Source organism: Lissotriton helveticus, chromosome 2_1 (genome assembly GCF_964261635.1).
Source record: "Lissotriton helveticus chromosome 2_1, aLisHel1.1, whole genome shotgun sequence".
Classification (NCBI taxonomy): domain Eukaryota; kingdom Metazoa; phylum Chordata; class Amphibia; order Caudata; family Salamandridae; genus Lissotriton; species Lissotriton helveticus.
In genome coordinates, this window is record NC_136059.1 from 1400787151 (window position 1) to 1400807412 (window position 20262).

General features: G+C 44.9%; 1 protein-coding gene across 1 annotated transcript in view; it reads left to right on the forward strand.

Annotated features, from left to right (window-relative positions):
- LOC144818685 (dynein axonemal heavy chain 6-like) overlaps positions 1-20262 on the forward strand; it is a 1395111-nt gene that overhangs the window by 1004500 nt on the left and 370349 nt on the right. The window contains exon 25 of the mRNA XM_078676337.1: positions 15100-15290. Within this exon, the coding sequence (XP_078532463.1) occupies positions 15100-15290 (191 nt within the window). The remainder of the gene's footprint in view (positions 1-15099; positions 15291-20262) is intronic.

Here is a 20262-nt window from a genome sequence, read left to right on the forward strand (position 1 = left end):
CTTTGAGTTCAAAGCCTCCTTTTCTGACCATACATGCTGAAAGGATGGTACTCAGGACCAGGGCTACTTTTCTGCCTAAGGTGGTAACTCCTTTCCATCTAGGACAGTCCATTACCCTCCCTACTTTCTATCCCCCTCTCACCCTTCCAAGTAGGAGGAGAGGCTTCATCATTTGGATCCAAAGAGGGCGATTAGTTTCTATTTGGATAAAATAAAGGACTTCAGTCAGGATGATCAGCTCTATGTCGGCTATGCTGGATGTATGAAGGGCAAGGCGGTGCATAAGCGCACTTTATACAGGTGGATCGTCTTGTTCATCAAGATCTGCTACTTCCTGGCTGGTAAGGAGCCCCCTGAAGACATTAGAGCTCATTCCACCAGGGCTAAATCATCTACTTCTGCCTTGTCCAGGGGTGTTCCTGTGTTGGACATCTGTAAAGCCGCAACTTGGGCCTCCCTCCACACATTTGCGAAGCATTACTGCTTGGATTCCGAGGAGGGACGGCCATTTTCCGCGCTCTGTTTTGCAAGACGTTTTGGTATAGAAGGATGGACACCCTCCTCCGGGGGTTGGACTGCAGTGGGATTCTATTCATAAGGTGAGGAATCCACAAGCAGATGTATCCAACAGAAGAACAAGTTACTTACCTTCGGTAACGCTTTTTCTGGTGGATACAGCATCTGCCTGTGGATTCCTCACTGACCCACCCACCTCCCTGTTGTCCACCCTTTTATACCTTAAAAAGAGGTATTGGTTAATTTGATGATTTTATGTAGTCAATCTGTATGACCTCTATTTGTCCATATGTGGACATATTTGAAATGTGAGCTTTATTTGCTTTCCTATTTCAATTTACACTGGGTGTATTTGTGTGAATTTTGTGTGCTATGTATGCATTGTCTCTATGGTCGGTCCACCCGTTTTGCCTCGGTGGCACGGAAAAAATGGGTGGAACTGACGTCATCACACCGACGTAGTCCTCTTATGGCTTCTGTGACGTCTTGTGGAGCCGCGTGCGGAGCCATGACATTGTGATGACCTCATCGGCGTGGAGAGCTAGGAAAACATTGCAGCGGAATGCTGGCGTATGGCATATTCATAAGGTGAGGAATCATAAGATGAGGAATCCACAGGCAGATACTGTATCCACCAGAAAAAGCATTACCGAAGCTAAGTAACTTGTTCGTATGTGCGGGAGCCTGCCACTTTCCTACCGGCACTGCTCCGGGAGTATGTCAAGTTTGAGAGATATTCTGGCCTGGGAATTAACTGGGCGAAGTCAACGGTGTTCCCACTAACGGCTGGTACGCTGGAGGTAGGGATGGACTTCCCACTGAGGTGGACTCAGAATCCGGTGAAGTACTTGGGGATATGGTTACACAGGGATCCGGATTGGGTAATCTCTGAGACCTATGGTCGAGTTATCACGTGGATCACTGAGCCCACGGTGCGGTGGGCCCTCTTGCCTCTTTGCTTGCCGATCAAATTGCTGTTATTAAAATGGCTATCCTGCCCAAACTGCTTTATCTCTTTGTAAACATCCCGATTAAGCTGAACATTGTACTGTTAAAGACACTTCATTCTGCATTGCTCACATTAGTATGCGGTGGTAAGAAGCACAGATTCAGGTGGGATATCTTGGTGCATCCATTCGACGGTGGCAGTTTTGAGGCTCCTGACTTGCAGTTGTACTATCTTTGTGCGCAGATGCAGTGTGCGCACTATTGGCACTTTCCACAGCGGTTTCAGCCTCATACTGCGATAGAGTCTGATGCTGTTCTCCCATTACTGCTGCAGGCAGCAACCCTTTTGGGGGGGACGGGTGGCCCCAGAACCTAAATCAACCATGTCCAGTGCATTTCATGGGCCTGAAGGGTTCTAGCCTTTCTATATGCCCCGTCGCTGCCACTGGCTGCACACCCCGATGTGTTGGAGGCGCGGGAGAGACCTGCACTACCTGAGCTGGTGGCTGTCGGAATCACTCAGATGGGGGACCTGTATAAACAGGGCCAGTTTCGGTTGCTGCAGGACGTGAAGGGCGGTCAGAGTTGTGGCTTTATGTTAGGGTTTTTTATATGTTAGAGTACGGTAAGCAGTTAGGGTGATCCACCCAAATTATCCAGCGAAACCTAAAACTTTGCTTGCTCTGCAGGCGGTGCTGGCTGGAGCAGAGAGAAAGAGCCTAATCACCAGGCTTTATGATGCCTCGCTGGGGGAGAGGGAGCCAGGGAAACACTCCTCTTATCTTAGATGGAGTGCAGTACTGGGGTCCACACTAATGCTTGAACATCGGCAGTTCTGCTGAGCGCTAACGGGGCACCTCACATCAAACTGTAGCCTTCACATGATTCACTTTAAGTTTTTGCTCCAACTATACTAAACTCCACTGCAACTTTGTAGGTTTGGGCTGTGGGAAACCACTCATTGCATGAGGTGTGGGCAGGCAGATGCTGATTTTCTGCATCTGGCATGGATGTGTGCCGGTATATTTGGATTTCGGTCCAGAGTGGTGAGCATGCCTCTTAATATTGTGCCGGAACCTGTGCACTGTGATCTGGAAGTTTGCCTCCTAGGTAGCGTGTAGTCTAAAGCCCTGCAACCGGTGCATTGTTGCGGTCTCGGCCTTGCTGCTAAAAAAGCTGTAGCGCAGAATTGGGGGGCAAAAACTACTCCCACTGTAAAAAAATGGATACGTGATTTGTTGTATTGCAGAGACCTTCTCCACATGTTGGAACATCCACACATGAAGCTGCCATATAGACCGGAGCTTTTAATGAAATTTGGAGGCCAGATGGTTCATCCCAATCTCTCCTCTTTGAGTTTAGCAGTATGGCTCCTGAGCTCGTGCAATATGGAAATTTAAATTTGCTACAAGAATACATGGACATTCTTAAAGCGGCAACCATCAAAGCATTCAGCTTACTCTTTTAAATGGAAGAGATTCTAGTGTTCTGGCAAGAACTTTGATCCAACTATGTGGCAAGAAGAAGCTATACTTCAATTCTTGCTTTATTTGGCCAAATCCAGCTTGCAATTTGTTTCTACTAAAGTCCATTTGCCTATAGAAAAAGACCTTCACAAACCTCTTTTTTCAAAGCCCCAGTTATTAAAGACTTCCTAGAGGGTATAAAAACAGTTTTTCCTCCAATGCTTCATCCTTCACCTCTTTGGGAATGGAACATAGTACTCTCACGTCTCATGGCATCTCGTTTTAAACACATTCATAAAGCCTCATTATAATACCTTTCTTGGAAGGCTGCTTTCCTAGTTACTATCACATCAGCATGAAGGGTTAGTGAGATTCAAGCGTTATGTTCTCATGCACTGTAAACAATATTGCATAGCAGTTAGGTGGTTATGAGGACAAATTCTTACCCAAAGTTGTTTTGTATTTTCACATTAATCAGTCCATTACTTTGCCTACTTTCTTTCAGCACCCTTCCACTCCAGCAGAAAGCATTATCCACACTTTAGATGTTAGATAGGTCCTTAAATTGTATCTAGATAAAACAAAAGACATATGCAAGTCTAATCAATTAGTTTTTAACTATGGCCCTATAGGTACAGGTTTAGCCATGTCCTAAACAATTTATATCTGGGTGCTTATATCCTGGTATGCTACCAGAAATCAAATAAAGTTTTGTCTGGTAGGTCAAAAGCTCATTCCATTAGAGGGAACGCAGCTACAGCTGCTATGATGAAGAATATTCCTATTGTTGAATTCTGCAAAGCAGCTTCATGGACATTGATTCACACTTTTACCAGACACTATTGTTTGGACTCAGATGCTAGAAGAGATGCTCAAGTAGAACAGGCTTCCCTGAGGAACCCCTTTGCTTAGCTTTCTCTATAGATCATCTTTTGTCTCTTCCAACGCAGTTTGTAGGGATGGGCTTAATTTTTATTTCAGTGCTTATGATTATCAATGGAGATCCCCTGAGAGAGAAGGAATGATTTCTTACCTGTAATCCTAGTTCTCTCTCAAGGGAATCTATCTTGAAATCCTAAGCAACCCACAATCCTCCCCTGTCAAAAAGACAGAAACAATTGATAGACAGTCTGTTTCCTTAAGTAACATTACTATCTGATAAAGAAATCTAGCCGCAGATTCCCTAACTTTTGAATTCAGCAGTACCTCTGCGAGTGGAGCCATATAAGTCCCCTCCAGTGCGCGGACGTCATTTTCAACAGCTTTTGTCAGTGGAAAGGAGTATGCTTTCAGTGTTGTTTGGCTTTAAGCCTTGAGGAACCTGTACTCGACAGATGTCAGTTACACACCCACATACTGTTTGTATGTGGTGTTTGGGGGAACACCACAGCTCCAAGGATTGTGGCTCCTGCCAGAGACTAAATCCAAAGGCGCTCAAGGAAGATCATATGAAGTTGCTGGCGGCACGTCTGTCGCTGTCCTCTGAGACTTTGCGGCTTCGTTCTTCTACTTCTCCTGCAGAGGTCAGTTTGTGAGGTCTTTCTAGGAGCTGGAGCCGTTCTCCAGTTCGTCGTACATCAGAAACGTCCAAGGGTAAGTGTAGGTGTTTGACGTGTTGAGACTGTCTCCCACGGCTCCTCCCACTTTCCGGTTGAGAAGGCCGTTCACGACTCCCACGCATCTCCCCATCTTTCCGGTATCCGGGGCATTGATGCCCCAGATGAGGGAGTATTATAACTCTCTACACCTTATCTTTGGCCCTTCACCTTCTACTGAAGCGCCCACATGCCCCATTGTGGTGAGTGGAACCACACCAGTTCTCTGTGTCGATTAGGCAATTGGAGTCTTTAGGTCGGCACCGGTCGGCCAACTTCACTACGACACTGGTGCACAGCCCTTCGGGGGCTCCACCTTTGGCGTTGTTGTTGATCAGCCTACTTTGACATTGACATCGGCGGGACCGATCGAAGTCACCCCTCCTCCTACTATCGAAGTTGAATCATCGCCTTTTCGATGTCGACCGGCATCTGATGTGGAGTCTGTAGAGAAAACTGAGGAGAATGTGGCATTTCCACTTCCTTTTCAGGTTGAGACTTCAGAGTCACATTTTAACAAATTATGTAGGGAGTTCTGGGCTCTTACTGATGATTTCTGAAGTTATTCCATTGCAAATAAAAGAGAGTTGGATATCTGCTCTTCATAAGGCTAGTGGGCTGGAGTCGTTTCCACCCTTGGGGCTACTTATTCCTCCAAGTCTCGCTCCTTCACAGATGTGTTGAGGAGAGTGGCAGCAGTTTTAGACTTGTCTCTGCCTACAGTGGAGAAGTAAATCGCCTGCTGATTGATGTCCTTTACCAAGGACGGTCCTGAGAAGAGCCTCTTTTTTCATACAGTGAGGCCCTGTTTGACATATTATTGGGAACATGAGCCAAGCCCCATTCAGGGCTCTCAGTGGACCATGCTATATTTTGAAGGCACCTACCTGCTCCAGGAGACCCAGTTTGTCTCCTCAGGCATCCTACCACTTGTAGCCAGGTGGTTCAGGCTGCTGCAGCCTCACAGGATGTGGATTCTGCACCCAAAACTCCATTAAATGAGGAATCTAAGAGTCAAGATGCATGTGGTAGACACCTCTTCGCTTCTTTTAGTTCCCCATTAAGAGCCACCAACACGTCTTGTGTTCTTGCATGGTTTTCCCGCGCTACGTGGGATACCTTGCAGGCCATGTTGCCATTGCTTCCTCATAACCTTCGTTTTGCTGGTGGAATCCTTATTGGAGATGGACAACAGGCAGCTAAGCTGATAATCAGATGTGGCATGGATACTACTGATTCAGTAGGCAAGGTAATGGCATCCTCAGTGGCGCTCTGGCGTCGAGCATTGTTAAGAGATTCCGTTTTTTCAGAGGCTGTATAGGCGACTTAAGTCGATATGCCCTTTGATGACGCCCATCTTTTTTGGGGCTCAAGCAGATTCAGCTTTGAGATGCTTCTGAGATAGGAGAAGTGATACAGAGTCTTATTTACTCTTTCGCTGTTTTATGTACATTGATTTTGACTATATACTTGAGTTGTATAGATGATACTGGATTCTTTCTTTCTCAAATGACGTGGTTTGGGCATTCACATGTCCCTTTTCTAATTATGTCTGGTTTGTGCTTCTGTGGGGTGCAGATGTCCTTGTTTTAATACTGTCTTTAACAGTTTAAGTGGTATAAGAATACCTGAGATATAATTTTACTTTTCTCTTTATTCCTATCATAATGAGCTGCGTGCTTAAGAGATCATTTATATGTGACGTGTTTTCCGGTTAGGACGTTTACCTTTTCACATGCTTCTTTTTAAGCAGTTTGGTGATGCTGTTATGCATTACTGTTACTGGTAGTATTTCTTATCGATAAATATTACTTGCATCAATTTTGAGAGCTTGTATACAGAGCGTATACTTGTTCTTTCTGAATGCTCTGATTTTCTAATTCAGGGTATTTTGGTCTCTGGATTGTCTGACGCAGTCTTGTTTGCTACATTAGCGGAGTGCACTTTTCATTGAAATTAGGTGGTCCATGGATAGTTTTTTGCATTGGATGAGATTTAGGTTATGATTCCCTGTGGGGAGGTCATGCCAGCTTTGATATATGTTGAGTTCACTTACCTGCACATAGGAATTTGTTTCTTGGAAGTATGTTCCTCTTTGCTGGAGGCATTACATCTGGCAAGCTCAGAGTGTCTGATATTTATTCTTCAGAATACTTACAATCTTTATTTCCTTCATTTCTGAAGGTGGTGTTTATTATTGTGTTCAAGTTTGGAACATAGTTGAAACGTGAGCTCTGCTTTTGAGATTACCTGAGATGCAATGTTTGAATAGTTACCTTAAGGTTGATTTACATGGTTGGGAAGATTTTATCAGCAGAGGTTTGCTTTCTGATTCTTCTTCATATTAGGAACATCCTGGATTTTTCCATATTTTTTGGCGTTGGTGCCATTGATAGTCATAAGTTTCCTGTCTGGAGGTTGAATGTGTGCTGTCTCCCTGAGGACAGTCCCATTTCTCTTAGAAGTGTTATTTTCTGTACCTTTTAGCCTTTTTAAGGGATCATAGTGTGACGATATGATCTGGTGTTTCATTGTTCTTGGATAACTGAAATATGCCTATTGGGGTCTTTGTCTGCGTTAAGGTAAAATTAGGTTTTGGCTCACGTGCCTTGTGGGCAATTACTCCAACTGGCTTCCCTTTTTGGGTAGTTTCCAGATATTTGGCGTCTTTATCCATCTTGACCTTCTAGGCCAAGTGATGGTGTAGGCATTTGTTTATAGCAAGGTTTCTTCTCATTTAGTTTTTCCGTAAGTATTGCTAGCCTTTTTGCGATACTTTTGGGAGACAGCATTATTTGATGCTGAGTCAACCAAGCTGTATGGTACTTTGGGACTGGTTTTTCAGTTCTGTTATCCATGTGTGTATGCAAAGGATACATAAGTGTATTGCATATGTGTTTACACATGCTGAGTCATGATTCTACAAAAAAAAGAACTCTTTCTTGTGAGATATGACGTGCATCTCTCTTTTTTGTAAATTTGGATTCAGATCTATATGTATGTGTGGGACGCGGTGACATAGATCTAGAAATAGGTGTTCCGTTTTTTATGTCGATTCATAAATGCTAACTGTTATCCTTCCGTTTCAACTGGCACTATACATTATGTGAACCTTCAAGTGGTCAATTTGGCTAAAATATGTTTCAAGTATGGACTGTGATGTTCATCTACCTTGATATTTGATTTGGTATTCCAGACTTTGCAATGAATTGGTTATTCCTCTTGGTTTTAATGGAACTGGGTCCTGTAAGACCTTCTATTCTGGAGTTATTAGGCTAGATTTCCTTCAGGGATTTCTTTACTGTTGAGTCCTAGGGCTTTTACTCTTTAGGGATTAAATACTATTGTTTGACTGATGTCAGATGTCTTCTGACAGGGTATTGTCCTGTTTTAACTAAGGCTTTGGTTTTTCCGTGCCTGCTAGATTGTTTTCAATTTACATTGTCTGTCCTCATTGACAAGGTTTTTATAAGGAGCCATGCTCTTTTTCATCTGGGAGAGGCACAGTCTAGCCAAAGATTCTTTAACACCCTGCCCATCCTCCCCGCTCTGTGAACAACCAATAGTGTAAGGGCTATACCCTTTTCAGTACTTGTTTTATATACCAGTGATCACTGTTTCATGTAATTGTCTGATTCAACTGACCATTTGGTCTTACTTCTTAAGTTTTGACTTGGTATTGCAGTGCCGTTCATTTCCAATTGTTTCATCACAGTATTGGTTATTTCCTTATGGACCATGCCTGGTTATTGTCATACCATTTATTTCTATTTTTTTTAATGTCTTTAAAGATATTTTGATCTTTTCTGGCACCCTGTTTCCACAGCCAGTTTCTATAGTGGCTCCGTGTTCTGGCTGGGAAGTATTCACAGAAGAAACCGACGTCCGTGCTCCAGAGGGGTCTTATATGGCTCCACTGATGTTCAACCGGAGTCGGCTTCATCACGAAGCAGCATGATGTCGTTCCCTGGCATGCAGAGTTACTGCTGAAAAACTTCTGGATCTAGTCTGACACATGGGGAGAATTAAAAAAAAAATGAAGGAATCTGCGGCTAGACCAGATAATACATTACCAAATTTAAGTAACTTTGTTTGCTCATTAAAAAAGAACTGAGGTAATGCTACCTACTGGGCATGATGGGATATTGGCAAACTGTGAACCCTTAAAGACACAGTCAGTTATCATATCTGCAGAGCTGTAGCCTATGGGTCTACATGGTCCTCTTCCTTCTTCTTTATTTTCATTCAAATAAAGGTTTGTTAATGAGATTTGTAAGGACAAATTAAACAGCTCCTGCTAATTTTCTTGTTTTTTAATTATATATTATCCTTTTTTAAATGCAAATTAAAGAAATTGGCCAATATATCCTGATATATAGGCTGCACAACATTTTAATAAAGTCCTTATCCTAGCTATACTGAAGAAAGGCGAACATTTACACTTAAGAATATATATTGCAAAGAAGCTTATGATTTCAATGGATATTTTCCTAAGAGAGAGCTAGGATTACAGGTAAGAAACAATTCCTTCTGATGGATACTGGGTTCCCTCCAGAGATTTGTTATTCCTCGCTTATTTCGTCTCAAGGTTCTGAGAGCTTCTTAGGCTGCTTGTTGCTGGAACAATCTGGGAAATGTAGGAGTTGGATGTGATGGCATAATTTATACGCTAGTGTGTTATCAATGTGACATCCTGGGAAATATGTGGAACTTCACTGCACTTTGATAGCATGAAAAAAGACCGTAGGTTTTCAGTATATTGGCAGACTATTTCAAATATGCATTATTTGGAGAGTGAGCATAGTTTCATTTAGAAGCAATGTTACAAAAGGTTTTGGACTTGTCCCTTTTTGCAGGGTCATCCCTGAACGTTTTGCCTTCGTCCTGTATTTTTTCTGACCTGTTGTTGGCTGTTTTATGATGCTGGGCACTTTACCACTGCTGATCAGTGCTAAAGTGCATATGCTCTCCCTATTGTAAATTGACGTATGGATTAGTGACTCCATGATTGACTGGTTTGGTTTACTTGTAAGACCCTAGTACAGTGCACTGAGTGTGCTCAGGGATTTTAAATCAACTGCTGCTGGTGGGCTTGCAGCACTGGTTGTGCCACCCACAGAAGCAGCCTGTAAAAGTGTGTATCAGGTCTGTCACCGCAGACCCTGTGTGCAGTCTGGTACTGCCATGTTAACTGAGCAAGTACACCCACTTGCCAGTCCCTAAACCTTCAGTTTTCTGCATATTAGTCACCCCTATGGTAGTTCCAAGGGAAGGGTGCATTGTAGGTAAAAGGTAGGACATGCCCTGGTGTGTGTGGCATGTCCTAAGGGTGAAATACAGTCATTTTCGTTGTTCACTATTGCAAGGCTACCTGTTTCCAATAGGCCAGAATGGGCAGTTTGATTATAACACCTTATAATCCTAACTGACTTGGGGAACAAGGTGGAAATTCGAGTTTAGTATGCCTGCACTCAGAATGATAAAATACATCTTCTAGCAAAGGTGGTTTTAACATTCTGTGTTTAAAAATACCACTTTTAGAATGTAGGTATTTTCTTGCTTAACTGTCCAAGCCTGCCTCTGCTAGGTTGTGTATTCCTTGTCTGGAGTTTGAGTGACAGGGGCTGGGAGATTCCAGGAGGCAGGGTGTGTCAGCACGGGACTGAATAGAGCTACGTGCATGTAGATGGGTGGGAGGAGTTGCACCTGGGACCTGAATAGGGCTGTGCCTGCCTTCCACAATGCTCGTTCCACCTCCTGTGGTGTGTCTGATGTCCCTGGCCCACACTGTTAAAGGAAAGGAGTCTTGTCAACAAAGTACTCCAGGATTACACAGAACTGGTTTGGACTTGGCACAGACACTCTCTGCCTCCAGAGACAAAGGATTTGCTACTATAAATATGGGGACCCAGACCCCAGAACTTTAGATCACTTTTGGGAAACAAGAAGAACCTTTGCTGAGGAGAGGAACCAGAGAAACTGAGGAGGAGACTATCCCTAAGCTGTGCGCTGTTTGGGGGATTAGCTTGCAGTAGTTGCCTGACTGCCAAATAAAGGAGAAAGGACTTTGTGCTACTTTAAAATTAACTTGTAAAGGATCTCCAAGGGCTTGAGATAGAGCTTGCCTGCTCAGGGACAACAGACTTCACCAACCAGCTCTCCTGCCTTCCCTTGCTGGGAATTGAAGTGCCTGCTGTTGAGCTGGGCCTTCTAAGCGACTGTGTGTCGCTGGGAGCCGTAAACGTGACTCAAGACGAAGAAGCATGTCGCCGCCACAGCCGTGGTCGTCGCATCACCGGATAAGAGTGTCGCGGTCGCAACAGACGCCGTTGCATCACCGGAGAAGCGTGCCGCGGCTGCCGCTGTTGCCATTGCATCACCCGAAGTGCCTCGCATCACCGGAGAAGAGTGTCGCCGTTGCAGCAGACGCTGTTGCATCATCGGAGAAGCGTATTGCAGGGCCTGTCACGGCTCAGAAGATTCGTTGAGTTGCCGCACGCCCATGGGGCGTGCACGCATCTTTGTCACATCAAGAAGAAGACGCTATTTTTTTTCATTGCACCGGATCTGCTTCGCATCACGGCGCTGCTGGTCGCATCGCCACGGAAGCGCAGTACGAAACCGACGCATCACCTCCCCACACGAAGAAGAACCGACTCATCATCATCCCCACGCAGCAGTAGGGAACCGACGCATCACAGTTCTTGCGTGTAAGGAACCGACGAATCACCTCCCCTGCAACACTTTTGTTGTATAGCGTTACGCATCCAAAGATACATTGCGACTAAAAGAAAGAAAAGCCCCGCCCTGGGTACTTTTAAGGTCCAAGAGGAGGGGGGTAGAACAAAACCAATAAAATTGAGAAACCTCTGTTCTGACCTATTTAATTTCCATATGACCTATTCAGGTTCTAACATGCCAAAAAACCCCAACTAAGTTCAGCAAACTAAACAAACTTTAGAACATTTTATTATATTAATCACAGAAATTCTTTAGATATTAAATATTTTTATTATACATGTGATTGTTTTTATATATTTTTTAAACATACATTTCAATAAAAAATGTTGCAAAAATACATATATTTGTGCAAAGCTACTGTGTTTTATCAAAAACTGGATTTGCTAAGTTTTCCAGAAATCGTTTCTTTAAATATCAAACAATATATGTATTACAGACACCCCACAGAAACCTATACCTATTCATTCATTCCCAAAATTCACACTCATTCAAACCACATTCTTACAAATGCACACTATGCAAAACAAACAGAGGGAAAGAGAAATTCGACCCTAACGAGGGTCCCAAACTATATACGAGAGGGCAGAGTGAATTGTTGCCAATAAGCACAGCTCAATGGAATAAACTCTCAGGGACCACTTCTCAGTGACAGTTATGGTCTACGAGTGTTTCAGTGGTGAAACTATCTACCTCAGGACCAAGGTGTATTGAATCTCAATGGGAAACTAGGGATGTCTGAAAATAAGAAACAATATTATATATAACTTGAGGGGTAATGGTAAAAAAGAATATTTCATTACGATTACTTTAACTATACTCCTGATCGTGCACTGCTTAGAGTGGTGTAACTTAAGATCCCAAATATTGAGTATGGTGCCATAGATTGAAAAAAGTGACCACATGTGCAGTTAAAAGAAGGGAAGAAAAAGAGTTTTTACGTGCTGCGAAGCGACGACCCTTGATGTAAAGTCTGAAAAAAGGGTGGCAATAGGTTCCACGACCAAATTTTATTTAAAAACAGAAGGAAGGGTGTTCCTCATGCATGATGATCAGTCCATTAAGACTTAGAAATACTTGTTGTTTTACGTTAAGCCAAAAAATTACCTGGACCTCACAAGAGAGGGGCTACATGCTCCACACAGGGTAAAACTGACTAATTAAAATAGACGTTTGAAAGATGGTTTTCTTGATGTTAGTCTGGTTTCTTACTGACTGAAATAATATGTCTATCTGTAGAACTTCTGGAATATACTGGCTGCCTGCAGGCATAATTACAAAAATACCCACATAAATTTGGATTAGTATGCCTTAACGTAAAACAACAAGTATATCTACGTCTTAATGGACTGATCATCATGCATAAGGAACACCCTTCCTTCTGTTTTTAAATAAAATCTGGTTGTGGAACCTATTGCCACCCTTTTTTCAGACTTTACATCACGGGGTCGTTGTTTCGCAGTGCGTAAAAACTCTTTTTCTTCCCTTCTTTTAACTGCACATGTGGTCCCTTTCTTCAATCTATGGCACATTTCTCAATACTTGGGATCTTCAGATACTCCACTCTAAGCAGTGCACAATCATGAGTATAGAGTTAAAGTAATCGTAATGAAATCATCTTTTTTGCCATTACCCCTCAAGTTATATATAATATTGTTTCTTACTTTCAGACATCCCTCGTTTCCCATTGAGATTCAATACACCTTGGTCCTGAGGAAGGTGGTTTCAAGACTGAAACGCACGTAGACCATAACTGTCACTGAGAAGTGGTCCCCGGGAGTTTATTCCATCGAGCTGCGTTTATTGGCAACAATTCACTCTGCCCTCTAGTATATAATTTGGGACCCTCCATAGGGTCGAATCTCTCTTTCCCTCTGTTTGTTTTGCACAGTGTGCATTTGTAAGAATGTGGTTTGAATGAGTGTGAATTTTGGGAATGAATGAATAGGTATAGGTTTCTGTGGGGTGTCTGTTATACATATATTGTTTGATATTTAAAGAAATGATTTCTGAAAAACTTAGCAAATCCAGTTCTTGATAAAACACAGTAGTTTTGCACAAATATATGTATTTTTGCAACATTTCTTATTGAAATGTATGTTTAAAAAAGTATATAAAAACAATCACATGTATAATAAAACGTTTTTAATATCTAAAGAATATCTGTGATTAATATAATATAATGTTCTAACGTTTGTTTAGCTTGCTGAACTTAGGTTTTTCGTTTTTTTTGGCATGTTAGAACCTGAATAGGTCATATGGAAATTAAATAGGTCAGAACAGAGGTTTTGCAATTTTGTTCCAAAGGTACATTTAACTCAAGGTGTCGCATTTTACATCTAAAGAGAACTAAGCTATTGCTACCATTTTTAAAGTACAGTCTTGTAGATTTGTGTCGTTTGTGGTCTTGTGTTAAGTCTATATAAAAATACTTATTTTTATACTACAACTTGTGTGGTGTCCATCTGTAGTGTTTTAACTGGGTTACTGTATGTGTTCACAAATGCTTTTCAAACTGCCTCTGAGATAAGCCTGTCGGCTCGTGCTAATCTACCAAGGGGGTGAGCAGAAGTTATTTAGGAGTGTACCCTTTACCCTGACTAGACGCAAGGGTCCCAATTTTTTTTAAAATATTTTTATTTTGCTTTTGATACAAAACCAAAACTTCAAACCAAGCATGAATACACAATGCACAATAAATATCCATCCATATCAACATGGCAAGGCACACATTAGGGTACATTATCCTCGTCCAGCCAGGCAGTAGCCAAATTCGGGTGGCCTGGGCACAGCCGATATATAGGGTCTTAGTTACATCACACGCGGGTCCTGGGACATCGCATCATTCAAGGCGCAAGGGTCCCTATTTGGTCAAAGGTACCTACCTCTACCAACTAGAGACCCCTAAATCGAACAAAAGGTATACACCTTAATTTAATGTAAGAATATTTTATTTGCCATGGTAAGTTAGACTGAAGAATGTGAAGTTAACAGACTGTGCAATGTAAATAGGGTCTGATAGAGAGTGGGAGAAAATATGTTAAATTAATCAATAAGAGTGTGAGTGTCACAAATGGTAGATTGTGAAGAATTATGACTGTGAAAGACAAAGGAAAATATGATACAGGGGAATATGACTGAAATGATGGAGGTAGAATGAAAGACAAAGGGAAACAAGACGTTTGAGATACATTGAGGGGCTTACCATAACCATGTTAGGTTGCCAGTTTTCTATATATGCATAAAGAGTAAGTAAAACTGCACACCTATATTTTTCAATGTAAACCCTATTGTATTCCAATAAACTTAAATTTGAATGTATGTGCGTGCTACCGCTGTAATGGGTGATTGGACCCCTGTCACTCGAGTGTATGAAACATAAAGAAGGCTCTGGAACACCACAGCCTGAAAACGGTGCAGCGCAAGACAGACAACCATCAAGTCGTTTCAATACTTATAAAGATTAGTTAAACATGTTAGCTGTTAACAAAATTCACACGATATTTACCATATGTAAACTGATTCTTTTATATGTACATTTTAAATGAAAAAATTCAGTTCATGTGATCTATATGCTGTAATCATAACAATGCAGTGACATATCAACTAGATTCTATCTGCGATACTTGTTAGAAAAACAATTCAATTAATGTCTGGAAAAAAAATAGAAACAAACGAGAATAAAGGAAAATCCCAATGCATTTGGGGTTCTAACATATGAACCCTTCTTCAGGTGAAAACAAGTATAGTTCGGAATCCAGTAGTGTGTTAACTGATTACTCTATATATAGCATGGGTAAATCAATTAATGATGACTATTTTCATTTATATTTCAGGTTGTTTTTGCTCTTACTGACTTCGTTATTGAGAACCTTGGGAAGCAGTTTATCGAGAACCCACCAGTTGATCTGGCTACTCTATACCATGACATGTCACCTTCCACTCCTCTCGTCTTTGTCTTAAGTACTGGTTCTGATCCAATGGGTGCATTCCAGAGGTTTGCAAAAGAAAGGGGATTTTCCGACAGGTATGAAACCAAAGTATGTGTAGGACAATTGTTTAATTATCATTTTCATACAATTTGTTTGGCTTCTGGAGTTATTTTGCACCTCTTTGGGCCTCATTAATAGGTGGCCCATGGCCCACCAGGATAGCAATAGACCCTTCATTTACTCCCTTGGTAGAGGATTGCCCGCCACATTTAGATCTTTCAGAACTAACTGCACTCAGTGGGGCAAAAATAGAGATCTTAATACGACATGGCCCTGAAGTTAACAAATAGCCTCATTGATGTGGCAGGACTCCTGGGAACATCCCGGGCCCAGTGTAGAAAATGTGGCCTCGGATCATTAAATGCTCCTCAGTGGTCAAAGGACTGATTTCTAGCTGCCCATTCTGCAAACAATTCTGGAGTCAAATCCACCGGTAGAATTAACCAGATCCATAACTATTATTGAACTCAAAGGGCTACTGCAACTTGCTGTATGCAGGCTTCCAAAAAAGCAGAAAGATAATTTACAAAGAATGTCGTCCAAAATATCTCCTTATGGAAAGTTGCTATAAAACACATTTTTCAGTGGGTCATTTGACTGAAATCATCAGGCTGTGATAGATGGTTGTTGAATGAAGATGACTAGGCCAGACTTGTACGATTGAAAATATCCAGGTATCCTCCTTGGTATACCTAACAAAGTGGATATAAACTGGGATCAGCTGATACCGGTGACACTAGGCCTTATTGTTGCCAAGAGAGATATAGCAAAGTGGTGGGGGGGTGGCAGAAATTCCCACGATGAAAGTATGGAGGAAGGTTATGGACACAAGTAAATTCCACAAAAGATGGGGTCTATTGAGACTCAACTATAGGCTAGACTTATTAGACAACTTTTCAGACAATACACATCATATAGCCAATTACACTGATGCCATGAAACAAAATATATCTTGACGGACAAGCTAAATACATGGTGAAAATCCACTGTATATGTGGATAAGACCATACACTAGGGCTATAAAAAAAGTCGAGATAAGTGTTCTCACTTAATAGTTACAATTGGTATAATAACCGTATGGTCTTTCTGAAATGTACCTCATTTATTTATTTTTTTTAATTTGTTTTATTGTTGCATCAAAGTAAACAGATACAGTAAAAATTATCAGCCGACTTGGCCTCAACATTCAGCCATGCGTGCAACATTTTTTCGGTTTATATAACTGGTGCAAATATACAATTCCTCGTTCAAGCCGTGCTGGTCGTATAGCCATGTCTATTGGTCGGGAGACAGTGAACCCGCATAGCCAAGATAACAGTGGACGATAACATGTATGTAAAGTCCGGTCTCAAAGGCGTTGGATCGGGGCCTGTACTGTCCGTGTACGGTGCTACCAGAGAACAGGGGGGAACAAAACCGTGGGAGGGAAGCGTGTGGGCGCTAGCAAGGTCAAAATAGGGGGATACTAGTGACGGGCGTCGGGGGGGGGGACCCCCAGTGGGTCATTCAGCCTGCGTGCCAGAGGGGCGAGCAGGTAGTCAGGAGCGTGTTCTGGGGGGGGGGAGACATCAGGCAGATGCTATCGGTCATCACAGACTGGGAGGGGAGGGGAAGGGGTAGGTGGTTCACTCACAGTCGAGGACTGTCGAAAGCTGTGGAGGAGCATGACCCATTCCATGGATATGGGAAATTTACGCGCACCCCTGGCTTCTTCCTCTCTGAGAGCGTCCTCTTCCGCCGCCGCCCATTTACTGACCGCCCCCGTCCAGGCTGCTATAGGGGGACCCTCCGGGGATCGCCAGCGCATGGTGATGCATCTGTTCGCTAACAGGAGCGCTAAGGACACAAAGCGTCTATGCACTGGAACCCGCTTAGGGACATGAAAGATGCCTAGTGCGCTAGACTCCCAGGTGGATAACGTGGTGAGGCCTGTCAGTTCCGACAAGGTGTCATGTACCGCCCGCCAAAAGGAATGGAGGTCGGGGCAGCTCCAAAACATATGGCGAAAATCTGCAGCAGGGGCGCAGCATCTGGGGCATAGGAATGACGTGGAGGGATAGAATTTCTGTAAGCGCGCTGGGGTGAGGTACGCCCTGTGTAGGATATAGTATTGGATATTCTTGAAACGGGCGTTCCTAGAGACGCGTTTGGGGGCCTCCAGCGCCTTAGTCCACTCAGAGTCATGCAGCGCGCGGCCTATGTCCTCCTCCCATGTAGTGCGCAAGGTCGTCAGGGGAGCGTGTGAGAGTTCTCGGATGGATTTGTACAACCAGGTGACCAAATGACGTCCCACCCCCATACGTAGGATAGTGTGTATGACTGGATGCGTGTCTGGCTCGCCCGTACGAAGGTCGAAATGGGGTCGGAATCCATCAATCAGCTGTCGATATCTGAGGAATTGGCCCGGGGGGAGCCCATATTCAGCGGTCAGACGGTCAAGTGTTTTTAGCTGGCCTTCCTCAAAGAGCGACTCCAGATCCGTGATGCCACAGAGCGACCATCCGGCGAAGAACGGAGCCGTGAAGTAGGAGTCTTGCCTGGGGCTGCCTATCAGTGGTAAGAGCGGAGAGTACGGAGGTCTAGTGGGGGACATTCGGTGGATCCGCATCATGCACCGGCGCGCTATCGCCACTTGGAGGGGGTACGTGCGCCGTGGCTTGGTGCCCGGGAGTAGTAGACGGGTGAGTTCCGGGGTCGCGATTCTACCGGTCGAGGTGACAGTTTCCTGAGGGTAACGTTCCGCCGTCCAGTACGACAGCCACTGGAGCTGCGCTGCAAGGAAGTATGACTCGAAGGATGGAGCTCCGAGCCCTCCCAGCGTCGTGGGAAGTTGGAGGGTTTGCAGGGCGACCCGGTGTCGGCCCTCGCCCCAGATAAGGGTCCCTAGGAGGGAGTCAACGTCGCGGAAAAAAGATCTGGGCGGCACCACTGGCAAATTCGTGAAGTGGTATAGGAGCCGGGGGAGCATTATCATTTTAGCCAGTGCAATCCGACCTATCGGGGCTAGTGGGAGTTTATTCCAGAAGGCAACCGCCGGGCGCAGGCTGGCAAGTGCTTTGCAGTGATTCCCCGCGAAGAGGTCCGCTGGGGAATGATACATGCGGACACCAAGGTATCGGGGGGCTTCCGTGGACCACGAGAGTTTATGTGTTCCGAGCTCGACTTCCCGGGGGGGCAGGCTCGGGTGCAAGGGGTAGATCGTGGATTTGTCCCAGTTCACCTGTAGTCCGGAGGCATTCGCGAATTCCTCCAGTGTCGCCCCAATAGCGGTCAGGTCCGTTTCAATGTCTCGGACGTATATGAGGAGATCATCCGCGTACATGGAGACACTGTGTGTGCTGTCCGCTAGCGGGATGCCCCATTCCGCGCCCTCTAGGCGTAGTCTCACCGCCAGCGGCTCGACCGCCAGTGCAAATAAAAGAGGCGACAGGGGGCACCCCTGCCGCGTGCCTCGCCGAACCTCGAACGCTGGTGATATACGTTTCCCGATGCGGACTCGCGTAGTCAAATCGGTATACAAGAGGCGCGTGTATGCTATAAGCGTCGGGCCAACATTAAGGCGTTGCAGGACCGAGAAGAGATAGGGCCAGGTGAGGGTATCAAATGCCTTCTCCAGGTCCATAATGAGACAGGCGGCGCGAGGAAATCTGCCACGCACCTGATCTTGTACATGGAAAACTCGGCGAAGGTTCTGGGAGGTGTTCCTTCCCGGAACAAAGCCGCATTGGTCGGGGTGGACCAGTGGGCGTATGACCTGTGCATAACGATCAGCTAGGATTTTCCCCAGAATTTTACAGTCGGCCGATAGGAGCGTGATGGGGCGGTACGAACCCATGTGGAGTGGATCTCTGTGGGGCTTAGGAAAGGTGACGATCACGGATTCCCGCAGTGACTGGGGCAATCTCCCCAGATGAAGGGACGCCCCGAACACCCGCGACAAATGGGGGACTACTAGGGGAGAGAATGTCGAGTAGTATTCCAGCGGGAAGCCGTCCAGTCCTGGCGCTTTATTCCGGGACATGGCACGAATCGCCTGGGTAATGTCAGGGGGTTTGATCTTGGTGTCGAGGGTGCGCTTATCTGCATCCGATATTGTAGGTAGCGTCAGTGGGTTCAAAAAATTATCCACAGAAAATGGGGAACAGTGGGTCGGAGTCCCGTACACTTGTGTATAGTGTCGCTGGAACGCCAGGAGGATCTCGGCTTGTGAGCGCACCAGCACGCCGTCTGGATTGATAATATCCGTGATCGGCTTGATTACGGTATCTTGCCTTGCCATCCAAGCCAGGAGCGCGCCAGTTTTGTCTCTGTCCTTATGTACTCTAGAGGTATAAGCTCTAAAATTGTACTTTCGGAGGTCAGCGCAGGCCGTCTGATATTCCGTCTTAGCCTTGGCTGTGAGTATGGCGTGCTCCTCTGAGTCGTCAGGCTGCGTAGTGAGTGCGGCCAGAGACCGCTCTGAGGTCTGGAGCATCCGTTCCAGAGTGCGGCGAACCCCGACTACCTGTTTGATGCATTCGCCCCTTGCCACCACTTTAAAAGCATCCCATTCCACCAGTACTGACGATGCCGTGTCTGTGTTGTGTGTAAAGTAGTCTTGGATGCTGGACTTGTGTGCGTCTCTGAACACTGGGTCCGTGAGGCAGTCTCTAGGGAGGCGCCAGGTGGGGACTGGCGGGCGCGGGGGGCGCCAGTTCAGCCGAATGATGTGGGCATCATGATCCGATAGGATCCGACCCAAGTAATCTGTAGATGCGATCTTAGGGAGGATCGGTGTAGAGCAAAGGAAACGGTCCAGGCGGACCCTGAGGTTATGGGGGATCGAGTGGAAGGAGTAAACGCGGGCCAGTGGGTGCAGGTGTCGCCATGCGTCGGTGAGTGCCCAGTGCGTGGTCCATGCCCTGAAGAGGTCTGCCTGTCGAGGGGCCGGGGAGTGCGTGGGGGGAGGATGCGAGCGATCCAGGGCGGGGTCTAGTGTACAGTTAAAGTCGCCTCCCAGTACCCATG